This window comes from Megalobrama amblycephala, linkage group LG21 (assembly GCF_018812025.1).
Source record: "Megalobrama amblycephala isolate DHTTF-2021 linkage group LG21, ASM1881202v1, whole genome shotgun sequence".
Classification (NCBI taxonomy): Eukaryota; Metazoa; Chordata; class Actinopteri; order Cypriniformes; family Xenocyprididae; genus Megalobrama; species Megalobrama amblycephala.
In genome coordinates this window covers 15848576-15864811 of record NC_063064.1, presented here as the reverse complement: position 1 = coordinate 15864811, position 16236 = coordinate 15848576, and the positions used below count along the sequence as shown (strand labels likewise).

General features: G+C 38.3%; 1 protein-coding gene across 1 annotated transcript; it reads left to right on the top strand.

The window, feature by feature from the left end:
- Window positions 1-1224: 1224 nt before the first annotated feature.
- On the top strand, window positions 1225-9303 carry dyrk3 (dual specificity tyrosine phosphorylation regulated kinase 3). Its single transcript, XM_048172061.1, has 3 exons — window positions 1225-2104; window positions 3228-3343; window positions 5278-9303. Exons 1-3 carry the CDS (start codon window positions 2062-2064, stop codon window positions 6865-6867), a joined length of 1749 nt encoding a protein of 582 aa, XP_048028018.1. The 5' UTR covers window positions 1225-2061; the 3' UTR covers window positions 6868-9303.
- Window positions 9304-16236: the final 6933 nt, after the last annotated feature.

Sequence of the window (16236 nt, the reverse complement as noted above, 5' to 3'; positions counted from 1 at the left end):
GACATCGTAATTTTTGCATACCGAATGACAGGTGGTCTTCTTTCTTAAATTTATTTGCATAATGAATTGGTTTTCCCCCCATCTAAGGCCATCTTTAGTTTTTGTCTCTGTAATTGGGTTTATAATTATTTAATAATTTCACTTTACAATATTATTTTTGTTGCCTTGCAAGCATGGAATTTTTTTTTCATAAAATCTAGTTTTATAGATTTACTTTCACAAAACCAGCAGAAATGTGTATCCACAATATCATAAAAATGAACATTTTCCAAAATAAAACTGGCTAAATTATGCAAATAGTGAAATCAAATATATAACAGCAAAAAATTTATTTAATAATTATATTACACACTGTAATACCATTTTTTACAACATTTTTAAAAATAAAGAAAAAGAAATGGTCCAATAACATTAATAAAACTTTTCTTGTTTACCCCATGACCCTTAAAAAATATATAATTATATATTATATAACCAAAGTCCTTTTCCAAGTAAGTTATAAAAATATACAATCTGTGATTTTTTTTTTTTTTTTTTATAGAAATAGAACAATTTACAAACAGAGCATAGCATAAGATATATACAAAGTGTAATATTAATGTAACAGGGGATCCGAAAATAAAATCATAATATTTTAAGCATGTTAATGACTTTTTGTTTTTTTAACAATTTCAGAGAAGATATAAAACAATCAAATTCCACTAAAAATACCTTAAATATTGGGGATGAATTTAAGCATTTTTGTTTATGTATATAACATTTTGCCAGCAATATGAGTAAGTTAACAATGTATTCAAGACCTTTGTTGACATTGTTTTCATAGTACACAATAATACCCTTTAAAGAAAAACAGTATTTATCTTTTACTAGATTAAAAATAAATTCTGCCATTTCCTTCCAACAATTTTGAGGTTTATAATCCTACATAATTTCCTCCTACAGTTTTCTACGTCAGTCTAAATGATATGCGCATAAATAAAACATAAATTAAAAATCATTTCCTTGTCATTACTACATTAGTCACATGAGTAATCTATCTACTTGAAACGTCCCGTTTCGTTTTGTTAATGTTTTGATTTAAAGTCCCTCTTCCGTAAACAGCCCCATTTTGGCTCAATGAGCACTTCCTAGTACGTTAGGTCAATTGTTCAACCTTGAAACTCGAGGAAGTTTGAGCCAAAATGGCGTTGTTTTGGCCGCGCCCCAGGCAGTCTCCTCACGTGCCCTGTTTGATGACGTCGCGCTGGGCGAAGCTGAAGACGCTCTTAGCAACAAGCTAAGAAAACCACACATCCATACGCGCTCCATTACGGGACGGAACTTGCATCAAAAACCCTCGACGATTTATGAGACGACTTGTTTGAGATTATGAGTTAATTTGGTCGTCATGTTTTGTTTTTAATCATGAAAACAAGTTAGACTTGTACTATCCGGAAAAGAGGAAACACTAGCCTGAGCTTTAGCTGCCCGCTGGACCGTGTGCTCAGGCTGGGATGACTCTTCTGTTCAAATCAACAACACAATATTCAAGAGAGGGGAAGAGTGGAGGTGGTCGACATCGGTTTAATTTTTGGACTCAGTCTAATTGTGCTTTAGGGAGACAGTTTGTGGTCACGGAAACGCATTTGTCTCCCCTGCAACTTTGAGTCTTCATCAACATCGAGGACGACCGCTTCTCACCAACCATTATTTGGTTTCTTCTGATGCATTTGTGAATTAATGCACGTCTAGCTACAGTATCTCTCGGTTCGGACCTTTTTGTCTCTCTCATCATGCTGGACACCCATGTTACTTCTTCTCCATGCTTGTAATACAGGTGGTCAAACTGATAAGCCTCATGAAAACAGCTTAAAGGGGATCATGCCTGAACCCTGCAGCACTGTGAAGTCGTCTCTTTAGCCTCTTTGGACATCTAACCATCTTCCTCTCGGATATGAGACTCTGTTGACATTTTGGGCGTCTCACTAGAAAGACATTGCATTGTGGTTTTGGATGGATCTTGCTTTAGTGAAAATATTTTTCAGAGGAAAAAGAAATATTTGATGTTGATTACATGCAACTATGATGATATTGAGCAGAAAACCAGATGGCCCCATAACTGCAGGTAAGTAGATCCATATGAAATGTAATATCCAGCTCTGCAAGTTTGGTCTTGGGTCACTTGGCAAGTGAAGACTATTTTTAAGACAGCCAATTAATTGCTTTATTTATGAATGCCCCCTGCCAGTGTTAAAAATTCTTCATTAATGTACTTTAAAAAGCAAATGTCACAAGCTTGCAACCACATCCTGTTTATTCCAGCTGAAGTTGTCACATGTACATCAGCAGAGAAAATGCATGGGACAATGGGAACAATAACCCCTACAGGCCACATTATCTTCATATAATCAGTTTATTGAATTGACATCTCAGTGATTGATAGTAATGGGGTCTAAATGCTCAATAAGTTCATAGTATGTGAGGGTTTGTATAGCTGCACATATTTCAAAAATGCCAAAATTGTTTTGATAAAAACATTTAAACTCTTTAGGTGCTCATTTCATCAACTAGTTCAAACAAAAATGAAAATTCTGAATGAAACAATGAAAGTAAATAGTGCTGTCAAACGATTAATCGCATCCAAAATAAAAGTTTGTGTTTATATAATATACATGTGTGTACTGTGTATATTTATTATGTATATATAAATACACACACATACAGGTATATATTATAATATACAACAAAATACATTCATTGTATGGAGAAAAAAAAGCAGTTGATACATTATTCAAATAATTTGTGTTCCACAAAAGAACTAAAGTCATGCACATTTGGAGTGACATAAAAAAATGTTGGCATAATTTACTCATCCTCTTTTTTGGGTGAAATACCCCTTAAGGAAAAAGTGGTCTAGGTCATTAAGAAGCTTTAATAACATAATCAGTTAGAGTCGTGGAAACTGCTGAAACTGAAATGAGTCATGAAGCCTGGTTTAATATGAAGCCACCTGCTGTGTAATGTGCTCAAACTGTCTGACGCACCTGCAACTTGGTTACATACCTCCCTAAGGGGATTTGTGTTTCTCAGATGGGAACACTGTTTTTTTCCTGTCTTTCTTATGTTTTTGTAATAGAAATTTTTGCTTGTGTAATGGGTATATTGCATGATGATGCAGCAAGTGTATTAATATTTTGCTTGTGGATTCACAGCCTAATCCCAGGTTTTGTGTTTGCGTTTCTCCGCAGCTCGCCACGGGGACGGTCTGTATGATTCCTACATGCGCACCGATCACATTGTGAACCAGGATGCTGATGTGAATGGACAGAGTCCCTCTGGACTGCCACCTCTCCCCAAACACACTGTAAGTCCTGACTTCCTGTTCCCCAGACCAAGTGCCCAGAACTTTCTAGGACTCATCGTTCACAGCATTCTTTCAGTGAGCCCTAGATGAAAATGTTTCTCTAGTGCTCGCATGAACAGTTCTAAAGAGCATTATTTAGTTCTAAAGAACAAGTGAGCTTGAAAAGAAGAGTCTTAGTTGAGCACATGTTCTGCCGCCACTTGTGCATCTTGGAACGTTATGTATTTAGACAAGCCTTCCTCCCACATTCTGATAGTGATACAAGTTCCATCTGCAGCACATCAGGTCAGTTTATTGTGCCTCACAGCATGTGTATGGCATGGAAAGCCAGTACTTTTAGTCTTTCAATAAATAAAACATAACTGAATGAAATTTCTATTTGTATGGTGAGCAAATACACTAAAACAATATCATGTGTTCAGACTGGACAGATTAAGCCTCTCAGTGAGGTCTATGTAGCTTACAGAAAGATACGTCATCATGGGACCGGTGATGGTAAAGGATATGATAATCCGATTCTCCACTGTACTATTATGCAATAAATAATACTGTGTGTTATCACACTGCACTTCTTAGATAATGATTCGGTATTACCCTCAGCAAATAATTAACTAGTAATCGGTCTACCGTAAACGTTCAATAAACAACTTTGATTTTCTGGCATTTGGGGTACAAGCAATCGTAGTGGTTTCCACTAGTTCCACACATTCATATAGCTAGCTTCCCACACAGCAGATTTAATTTAGGTCACATATTCCTTGTTGAGTCAACCAAGCATTTTTGTTGTAATTGAACAGCTGATGTATTTGGCCGGTCTACAATATCCTTCAGTTCCCAACACACTGGTTTCTATTTTTGTCGCACTCCTTGGAACTGCCTTTCCATGCCCCTTCCCCCTCCAAAATGACTAGCAGAGTTTATTTGGCACTTTATAATTTTATTTAAGTGACCTAATTTTTGGTCCATTGCTTTCTTCTTTTTCTTCTTTTGCTGTATGCAGAGCCAAACAGGCTATAGCTTGGGCTTAACTATAAATCTTTGATAGTGGAATCTTAAATGCGAGTGGGACTTGGAGCAGTCATGGTGCATTAAACATCCTGAATGTGAAAGATAGTTCCTCTATCCCCCTTCACTCAGGAAAGCCCACCGTGGCTGACATAAACAACCTCTATTTATGACATGCTTATTTTGTAAGGCAAAAGTTCAATGCATATTTAATGATATAGTTGGGTCTAGTGGCAATTTCTCAACCATGGCGAGAATTCTTTCCAAGCGTTGTCCTGAAAGTATGTGAGGGAACATTTATGGTGAAGTCATACACCCTTTCTAAAAGAAAATTTCCACATTGCTTGGTTTTCCCAGTCTACTGAAATGTAGTTTGTTCTGTAGGGTCAATTCAGTGTGATTGGGGCACTTGGATGACTTGGAAAAAGTGTCCCAATCAACCTGAATTCACCCTATGTAAATTGCGTTACTGTGCTTTGCAATAAGCAATATTTCAGGACTTAAGTAGAGTCTTGCTTGCATAGGTTTGTTTCCTGTATCCCTTGTGAGTATGAAAGTAACATCCTGTTCCACCAGTTTTCATTTCACGTTCCAGTCAGACTGCAGAGACTGTCTGGCATTCTCTGTCGCTGCAATTATCACTCATGCATCAATGGTCCCATGTTATTCCCAGGGTTACAAGGTGGCTGATTAATTCTGCACGTTTGCACTATTGATTCTTTAACACTGGTCTGATAAAACCTCAGAGTTACAGTGCATTGATTTTTCAGTTGTACATCATCTAAGCCAGAAGCTATAAGAGGAAACCTCCCTTTTATTGTGAATATCCACTCAGCTGAAAAGATAATGTTGGCTTTGTTGAACTTAATTTTTTTCTTACAAAACTTGATGTTTTGACAAATTGTTGAAATATCTCTTTCCTTTTGAAGGGTGTCAACAAGCCTACAATGAAGGATCACCAAACAATCCGAGGAGGACAGATGAAGGTTAAATATGTTTACGAGGACACCTACAACCGCAAACTCAATGGTATGAGCCAGCTCAATGGCACAAGCCAAGTACCAGCTAAGTCCCAACCTGCAGTCTCCAAAGAGAGAAGCGTGGACAGCAACAGCTCTGTGAAATCCTCCGAGAGCTCAACAAAAGTCACAAAGCTGGGCAGCCCATTGACCCCAGAACAAGCTATCAAGCAACACCGGCAGCAACTGACTACCTTGGAGCAACAGGAGATCCACAACTATTCTGAGATCTACTTCCTGGGACCAAATGCCAAGAAGAGGCAGGCAGTGGCAGGGGGCACTAACAACTGTGGTTATGACGATGACCAGGGAGGATACATCCACGTACCTCATGATCACCTTGCCTATCGCTACGAGTTCCTCAAGGTGATCGGCAAAGGTAGTTTTGGACAAGTGGCAAAGGTTTATGACCACAAGTTACAGCAGCACCTTGCCTTGAAGATGGTGCGTAACGAGAAGCGCTTCCATCGGCAAGCTGCTGAGGAGATCCGAATTCTGGAGCACCTAAAGAAGCAAGATAAGACAGGCAGCATGAACGTAGTTCACATGTTGGAGAATTTCACCTTCCGGAACCACATATGCATGACTTTTGAGCTGCTCAGCATGAACCTGTATGAGCTCATCAAACGCAACAAGTTCCAGGGTTTCAGTCTCCCTCTGGTACGCAAGTTTGCACACTCTATTCTCCAATGCCTGGAGGCTCTCCATCGCCATAAGATCATCCACTGTGACCTGAAACCAGAGAATATATTGCTGAAGCAGCAGGGCAGGAGTGGGATCAAGGTCATTGACTTTGGCTCCAGCTGTTTCGATCACCAGCGCGTCTACACATACATCCAATCCCGCTTCTACCGTGCTCCCGAAGTCATCTTGGGATCACGATATGGTATGCCTATAGACATGTGGAGCTTTGGTTGCATTCTGGCAGAGCTGCTGACAGGATACCCTCTGTTTCCTGGTGAAGATGAAGGCGACCAACTGGCCTGCATGATGGAGCTACTGGGTATGCCAACTCAGAAACTGCTGGAACAAGCCAAGCGTGCTAAGAACTTCATCAACTCCAAAGGCCACCCACGCTACTGCACGGTCAGCACACTTAGCAACGGCACTGTAGTCCTCAACGGGAGCCGTTCTCGCCGAGGAAAATTGCGAGGTCCCCCAGGAAGCAAGGAGTGGGGGGCGGCTCTCAAAGGCTGTGATGACCCCACGTTTATTGACTTTCTGAAGAAGTGTTTGGATTGGGACCCTAGTACTCGAATGACACCAGTTCAGGCTTTAAGGCACCCCTGGCTCTACAAGAGACTGCCCAAGCCTGCACCTGGTGGCGAGAAATCCATGGTGCCCAAACGGATCACAGAGCACAGCACCTCTTTCCCTACTATAATCTCCAAGGTACCCCCAGTCATGGGCTCAACCAACAACAAACTGCGGACCACCATGATGGGTGACTCCACTGGAAGTATACCCTTTCGCACAGTGCTGCCGAAGCTTGTTTCATAGAGATTCCTTAGCTTTTCAGGGATAAAGACGTATTTGTAGCAGTTTTAGAAGTGGATTTTTTTTGTTCTGATTTGTTTTTTTCTAAATGAGTGTCAAAGCTCACTGTTTTGATTTTTAATGAAGTGTAGCAAGCAAAAACTCTTTTATACAACTATACTGTGTTTTTATCAAATGGCCTTCAGAGTGTGAAATTCAAAGTTGACATCAGGGCTGTTTTTTTACACCTTGGTCTTGAATCCAGTGCTGTTGATTGAGGTGGGTGAAATTTTGATGCTGTTGCTTGCTCCTCATCCTGTCTTTTCTGAAGTTTACACTACTTCTGCTCAGACAAATGTACAACTTTTGCATCTTTAAGGGCTGTTTTGTGTGTATGTGTGAATCTTAGTATACTTTTTAAGGGCTTAGAGTGAATTTGCAGTTGTAGGTCAAGCATCTGGCTCTAATCTAACATCTTTAAAATGTCAATTTGGTGTTCTAAAGCCCATGTTATGTTATCTTGATCTAATTTAGATCACCACATTTCTAGTTTTATTCTATTTTAACAGGATCCTCCCCAGTCACTTGCATCCCAGTGTGAGGTCAACTCTCAGCCATTTTTTTTCCACAACTGTATAATTTTTGAGAAGCTGTTGCTTTGGATATGTTAGCATAGAACAAGATGTAAGAAGGTTTGTACTTGTTTGTAAGTGGTAGAGTAATGTAGGTCACAATGCTGTCTGATGGCCATGCCCGTTCCTGGAAGGTATTGGGAAAGACTATTTCACAGGTGATATAGGAGCGTGTTTTTATCAGTGCTATTTTAAAAGATATTGGTCAGGTTTCAATCGAAGGCAACAGGCAGTGTCATGTGTTTGCCTGTAAACAGCAGAATATATTTCCCTGAAGCTGATTGTGGGGGAAGGGAATTGCACGTTGGCAGTATTTTCAATAACAGTGTGCTGTTTGCACTCAGTGATGATAGATACCAAACTTCCAGTGTGAGGACTTCATAAACATGTTCAAATTATGAGATAACAAAAGGTGGATGACAAGCATCCCTCAGCATTCTGTTTTTTCCTTTTAACCTCACTCTTTTCCAAACAGTGCAGGGTAGTTCCCCTCTCCCAGAGCTCAGCATCAGGACACAGTGTGGTTAATTTCCAGTGGTTGATTGTGTAGTCTGCAATATCTCTTTATAGTGACCTATTTTGTTCCCTTTCACTCTTAGGTTGACAGGAGAATCCTGTACTTTATACAGTAAGCATACAGCACGTTCACCCTCCCTTCACAATGGCACTGCTCAGTGTCTGCACTTTGAGTATTTGTCCATGTGAACCCAATGTTAGGACAAACAATATATGCATTTGGTTGTTCGGAAGGTTGTTGAATGATCTAATGTAAGCATGTTTATTGACACTGCCTCACTCTTTCTAGCTGTGAATTGAACACTGAATGCTTAGAAGCTAATTGTTTCAAGGTAAGACACTAATCTGCTAAAGGACTGTGAAAATGAACGGTGCTTAACCCATTGGCCCTGACAGGTGTTTGTAAAGCATCTGTTTGCTACCTGGACCAAGGTAAGAATGAGGAAACCAGGCAAGTAGTTACGAAAGTCCCCTTAATTGGAAAAACAACATGTCTTTTCACACCTCTTTCTCAGGTTTTAACCCTCTTTTAGGGTCTAATCGACATTTATATGATTCCACACATCTAGCAGGTGTAAAGATGATTTAGCATTTAATAAAGCTAGGTTTCAGGAAAAAAAACATTATAGCTTTAGATGTTGGTGCTAGAATTAAGATTATAAACCCCAGGCCTCTATAGTGTCTCTTCATATGTGGTCTCCCGCAAATTTTTGGAATACATCAGGGAAAAGTATCCTTGCGAAAATGGTTTAGTGTTGTTTTTCTACCTCTGTCTTACTTATGAAATCCATCTTTTATGCTGTAAAGAGATCTCTGCCACACCAATAACTGCATCTCGCTCCACATCTTTCTACTTCCTGTCTGTTTATCATGAATTTTTCACCAAAGCACCCGTTCACATGGCTGTTTCTCTGTGGTTCGTCTCAGTGCGTGAACCCCTTGGTTCTGGGGACTCTAGTCTTGTGCCTTTTAACTGAACACACTTGACTAAATAATCAAGGCTCAGCACGGGATGACTAATGTTTCTCTTCCAGCTTTACTAGTCAGGTTTTTGTATTGCTTTTATTTCACCCTTTTATAGAGTTTTTACTCATGTTTGAAAGAGGTAATGGTGTAATTTTTCTTCAGTAACCTTTGTCTGTTGGCCATGTGGTTCAAAGCATGATAATCACAGAATGCATGAAAATAAGTGATAAAGTGAAAGAGGATTAAAAGAAAAGTTTTAAATAATGACAAAGTGTGTGTAAGTAACCAAATGAGCTTGTATTAGTTTCTTTTTCTAAAAAAGAGAAATAAAAAAAAATGAATACTACCATTTTGTTTGAGAACTGTCATTTATTTAAAAAAGTACTATCCCCTTGAAGTTGGCATGAAATTAATCTACTTTTAAATCCATGTTATAGATCTTATTGTGAATAATTCATCCATGTATGTTAATTTTTTAAAACCCTACTTTTTTCTTTTACAGTAATCTTACTCTCAGATGTCGCAATATGGGAAAATGTTTTTACTTCTGTTTCAGCACTTTTAACTGACTTAAAATGACTGAAGGAAGTGTGCCTGCATAGTGCAGTACACAGTTGTAGGGAGTTCTGAACAATGTCTGAGTGTTAGTCCATGGAAATCTTTGCTATACAAGCCAACAGACCCTTAAACACACCTATAAAATACAATACGTTTTAATGCAGCAATGTGCACTAAAACATTACTGGAATTTGTATGCCCATTGTTTTAAGTTATTATTCATCACACAAGTGGGCACAACTTCTAGAAATCATAATTGCTCTTTGCATAAATGTTATAACTGTCTTTATAGGAAGTATTCAAGCGCTGGTCTGTGCCTCTACAGTTCTGTAGTTTTAATACACTTAAAGTCAGACTCAAGCCTAGCCCCATTTCAATTACTGATGTTCATAAACAACATCACCTTATAAACTGGGTAAACAGATAGGCGCATCATGTAGGTTTCTGACGGCATGTCTAAACCGTATACATGCGCAAGACATGAAATCCAATCAGTAGGCAAGCAGCTCATGAGTAGTAATCTAGTTCATGTGCAATTGGTTATGCTGTTTTCAGTAGCTCTAAGACTGCTAATGTTTTGTCTTGTCCTTTCATTCACTTTTCCAATCTTACAGATCTAGTTAGAGTTAGATAGATAGTTATAGTTCCACATGGCAATATTGGCTTGATTGAATATTCACACTAGAATGTCCCAGACTCAAAAGTAGCTCATTAGGGCAAAGTGATGTGGAGAAACAACAGGATAGTTGAAAACGGTTAGGAGATTTGGAGATATTCAAAATTGGACATTGTCTCTCCATGAGGAAAATATGAATGTGACTTTGTTAGATTATATGAGTCTCCGGCCTCCCTGAAAATTGTCAAAACTTCCCTGAAGACAGCAGCAGAGAGGGCAAACCGGTTGGTTGGTGTATTTGCATATGATGAGGTCATAAACTTACCGCAATATTTACATGTTTGAAGCGGATGTGTCCTCTGTAGGAACAACATGAAAACTTAGCTACCGGTAATCTTTTTAAAGTATCCCAATTAGCCATGATATAAAATGTGAAGTTGTGTTTCCAAGGATCTTGGTACATTTGGCAAAAATGCCATCACTAGGCTCTCCCAGCTGATTAACGTGTCAAGACGAAAAAAATATGCAATATATTTCTCAAAAAACTTGATATTAGGAATTTAAGATGACAAAGACAGAGCTACTTCATTGAATTTACCCTTCTCCTTGACCTTCCACCCAATTCTGATTTCCCTAAATGATTTTTAAAACATTTTGTTTGCTTAACCTAAAAAAAAAAGGAGAAATGCCTTTTATTGTTCATCTATTGAAATTAAACCATAGAATGTTTGATTTCATCTTATGTTCTGTTCAGTTTAGTGGCTTAAGCTTGCCTGCATTCACATTGGAAGTTGTTCCTTTGCTTTAGCAACCATTAGTTGGTTTATTTGTCTTCAGGTTACCAATGCAAATGGTTATCAAATAGTTTTCAGGGTATCCATAGAGTACAGGTGTGTCCCATTTACATATGTCCACCATTTCGTAAGAAAATGAGTGCAAGTCATGTTCACACTGAAATATTCAATGAGATGTTGCCTAGATGATGTTTTTAACTTAATACATAGCGTATAGTGATACATGTGCTAAAACACGTGTAGGATTTCTCTGCTGGAAAACCATGAATACTTAAATGTATACATATTGTAAATACTGTATAGTTATATTTGAGATGATACTATCCTTTGGAATGTTGTTGTTAGATATCCAAGTACATCGTTTTTACGACATCAATGAATTGAGACCCGCAACGTGCATATGGGATTAATCAGAGCAGGTGTGTGACTGTCTGTGGTAAGTCATGACCATCTCTTTACCAGTCTTCAACATGTCTAAACAGGCTCAGAACAACAGTGCGTCAAGGTAGCCACTCTTACCTCATCAATCTCATCGAGATTTAGGGACGACATGGTTGATTTAGCCTCACAAAACTGTCCTGCTAGAGGAGAGGAGATTAAGTCAATCTCATTAAGGATCAACACACTGAATGTATGACCCATATGGACTCATTGGTGGCCAGGCACAGTGAGAATGGTCCAAGTAGTCACATCCTCCCTCCCTTCACCCTTTGTGTTAGGGACAGTCTTCCAGGCTGAGGGGTTTACGAAGACTTAGTCCTGCGGCCATATGGAGCCTTCACGGGGGATTGTAGGCCAGCCGCTGTGATGAGTGTGTGATCGTTCATTAATGTTACAAAGGCGTATGATGAGGAAATACAAGACACTGTTTGCTTTTCATAAGTGTATGATTTTTCAAGGAAATTTTGAGCAGAAAAAAACATTGGGATTTTTAAAAGTAACCGCAAGTGAGTGATTTGGAAAGCTCTACATAGGCAGCAATGCTGTGCATCGCGCAATCAGCTTTTTGAAGCACTTAGAATTGATTTTTGTACAAGCAACATGAGAGGAACCAATACAGACTAGATTTTGAGCAAGCAAAATTTCTTTGGACACACTATAATGGTCGTTATATGATATCATGCTCTGTGGCGTTTTTTTGTTTTTGTTTTTTTTAACATAATTTAACATTCAACAAATAATAATAAATATGAAATGTAAAAATACACAATCTGTCCTGCAATTCTGCAAACCTGAAGCTTTAAAGTTAGTTCTTTTTATTAATCTAATATGTCACACTATGACATATTATCTTTCTATTGGTCACATGTCTTCATGTGACATGACTTTACATGGTCAGACCAAATTTGAACTTTGGAACCCAGTTCCAAAAATTCACGTGCTTGCATTTTTGGTCTTCCGTGTTCATGTGTGTGAATGGAAGTCAATGGAATGAAAAGTGACCATCCCTTGACTAAAGGTTTAGTTCACTTTGAAATGAAAATTAGCCCAAGCTTTACTCACCCTCAAGCCACAGGTGTATATGACTTTCTTCTTTTTGATGAACACAATCATAGAAATATTAATAAATATCCTGATGCATCCAAGCTTTATAATGGCAGTGATAGGGTTCAATGAGTATGAGCTGAAGAAAGTGCATCCATCCACATCCAACCATCATAAATATGTGCTCCACATGGCTCCGGAAAGTTAATAAAGGCCTTCTAAAGCGAAACGATGCGTTTGTGTGAAAAAAAAAAAAGAAAAAAGCATATTTAACAAGTTATAAAGTAAAATATTTTGCTTCTGCACGAGCCGCTTTCTGTATTGAAGCTATGAAGAAAGTGTAAACGTCAGTTACACTTTTTCCATAAGTTGAATAGTGAAGGCATAGGACGTAAGCTTTGCGAACTGCAAGAGTTTTACACTTTCTGCACATGTTGAATATGGAAGACGGCTCATGCTGAAGCAAGATATTTTACTTCATAACTTGTTATATATAGATATTTATTTTACACAAACACATCGTTTCGCATGTTAGAGTTAAATGCGTTCCTGGGTCAACATATTTTGTTGATCTTGGAACAACATTCTAGTCTGAAAATTTAGTCTTAACCCTATTCCTACCCCTAAACCTAACCCTACACATAAGTTATCCCAAAAATCAGAGGGAAATGATAGATAACACTGATGTAGAAGCACAAATTCATGATTTTAAGCCTAAACTTGACATAATCTGTAAACTTGTCCCTCAAATCTGATTAGTTGATTTGAATTTTGTTCCAGGATCAACAAAAATGTTGACCCAGGAACATGTTGAACTCAGCAATATCAGGTTATGCCATCGTTTCACTTCAGAAGGACCCCCCGGAGCCGTGTGGAGCACATATTTATGATGGATGGATGTGGATGGAAGCACTATCTTCAGCTCATACTCATTGAACCCTATTACTGCCATTATAAAGCTTGGATGTGTCAGGATATTTATTAATATTTCTGTGATTATGTTCATCCGAAAGAAGAAAGTCTAGGATGGCTTGAGTAAAGCTTGGGCTAATTTTCATTTCAAAGTGAACTAATCCTTTAATATACATGTGTAGCATATACAAATTTTCAATTGGTTATCTTTTTACTCTTCATAACAATTATTTTCAGTATTGAAAGAATTCTAAGTGTATTTAGAATCAAAATTTTGTTCACCATTCTGGATTTTCGTTGAATTGCCTTCTGGGATTGCTTTCTCCAGAAAGGATATGTGTGTTTCTGCTGTAGAATTTGGTGAAAGCTACGTGTCCACTGTATACCTTCTGGAATAGCTTATGAGTCTTATGATTCCTTCAAATTCTACCTGCGTAGCAAGTTCACGATGTGGAAAAGTGGTTATTTTGCATGTATTTCAAAATATCTCTGACTACCCATGGAAACACACTTGTATGTAAATTGTTTGCTCATGCAGATACATTTGTGTGGTTTTTCTCAGAAAAAGAAATTCCACACTCCAGAGATGTTATTCAGAGTTTTAAAGAAATGATTTAATAAATTCATCCAACACAAAATTAAAGAATCAAAACAGCACTGCTGTTATGATGCTGCGACATTAGGGCAGTTCAACCAAAGATGACCTCAAGAAAAACATCCTTTTTGTTTATTCATATTGCTGTCACGCGCCTTGTGCTTTTGCATGCCTCTTTTTTTTTAGTGAATGCACCATTTTTAGAGAATGTTATTGGCTTTGCTACGGCGCATTTCAATGTCACACTATCCCGTGCTTGGTCTACTTAATAAAAGCACAAGAATGTGTCCGTTGACTTCATTTTATTCTTGTAAAGACATTAAAAGAGGAATCTTTTTTCCTTCAAATTTGAATTTGCTTATGCTAGATAGATTTTATACACAGTTAGATAGATAGATAAAGCCCATTTTGAAGCCCCCCCCCCCCATCACGACAGTTAGTTCAGAGGATTTATACGTTTGTTAGCTTGAGGTAATCTAATGAAAGGGACTGAAATGGAACGATTGCATCAGTGATACTAACTGTATGCCCACCTGGATCTGAATAGCAGTCATATTGACGTCTTTCATCTAAGTTGAATGAAATGCGTCAGTGCGAAGTGAGTCACTGATGCATCTTAAAGTTTGCAGACTACTTTCCCATTAAAAACTCCAATAAAACATGGCTCTGACAGTTGTTGTGAGAATCGACCACACAGGTCTACTTTAGCTGGTAAAACTGTGGGCTTTATGAAAGGTTGCTTATCTAGAATTAAGGCTGTACAACAGGCCTGGGAAGTCCTGGCTTACAGCAACTCTTCAGTGAAAATGTTTCAGGATTGACAAACTCGCTAAACATGAATCATTCAGCTGTGGTATGTGCTACCGGACAAAAAAAAAAAAAAACATGAATCTGCCTGTGCCCTCTTTGCATGTCTTTGTTACCATTGTGATAATGCTTTGAGTTTCACTGTTGGGTTGGGATGTTACTTTATTAAAGCTCAAAAATCTTGCTCAGAAATCCCCCCACCACACCAACCCCCCACAAAAGCACTTGTGCAATTGCAGTCTAACACATGTCCGCACAAGCCGCACACAGGTCCCCGCAACTGTGGTGGCAAACAGTTTAAAAGGCGGGGCTGCATTTTAGGAACATTTGTCCCACAACCCGAACATTCCACATTCCAGCACAGAGCAGCCAGAGCCTCAGTAACAGCAACACTGCTCTTGGTTCAGGACGGGCCAATGACTGCCACACAGACATAGAAGAGGTAGCTATACTTATGATAAGCGTGGCCTACTTGTATTACCCCAGCAACAAGTCAGATGACTCACCCAAACAATCAAAAGAAAGGAATTAGAATTATTTGAATGAAAAGGAAGTCCATTTTTAGCATCACCGCCTAATTTGTAAAACTTTTTACTGAAATACTATTAATCACTAACAAAATGCGCTGAACAAACTTTATAATTACTGAATTACAATGATCTCAACTGTCAACATTCAACTCTCAACTTAATTGGTCTCCATACAAAGAATCATAATGTACCAAAAAATTTTTGTTATTCTCGTCAATCCTGAAACATTTTCACTAGAAGAGTTTCTGTGAGCCAAGACTTCACAGGCCTGTTATGCCGCCTTAAAGGGTTAGTTCACACAAAAATGAAAGTTATGTCATTAAGTTCTCACCTCATGTCATTCCAAACCTGTAAGACCTTTGTTCATCTTCAGAACATAAATTAGGATTTGTAAGAAATTAAGATATTTTTGATGAAATCTGACACGTATATGATAGATAGCAATTTAACTGACACTTTCAAGGTCCAGAAAGGTACTAAAGACATTAAAACAGTCGATGTGACTGCAGTGGTTCAAACTTAATGTTATGAAGCGACAAGAGCATTTTTTGTGGGCAAAAACATAACAAAAATAACGACTTTATTCAACAATCTCTTCTCTTTCCTTATCATTATCCTTACGCAGTTGACACAGTAAGCTCAGTGAAGGCTTTTGTGTTTACGTCCGAATGCCGGCTCAGTATTGGCCAAAGCTGATCATGTGAGCAGCACGACACATGCCAATAATGAGTCGGCTTTCTGACATAGAACCTGGAAGCGCAGGATGTAAACAACGCATGTGAATGACACAGAAGAGAAGATATTGTTGAATAAAGTTGTTCTTTTTTTTGTTTTTTGCGCATAAAAAGTATTCTCATCGCTTCATAAAATTAAGGTTGATCCATCGACTTTTGTCAACTTTTTTTAACAATGTCTTTAGTACCTTTCTGGACCTTGAAAGTGTCAGTTAAATTGCTGTCTATGGACGAGTCGTATACCTCTC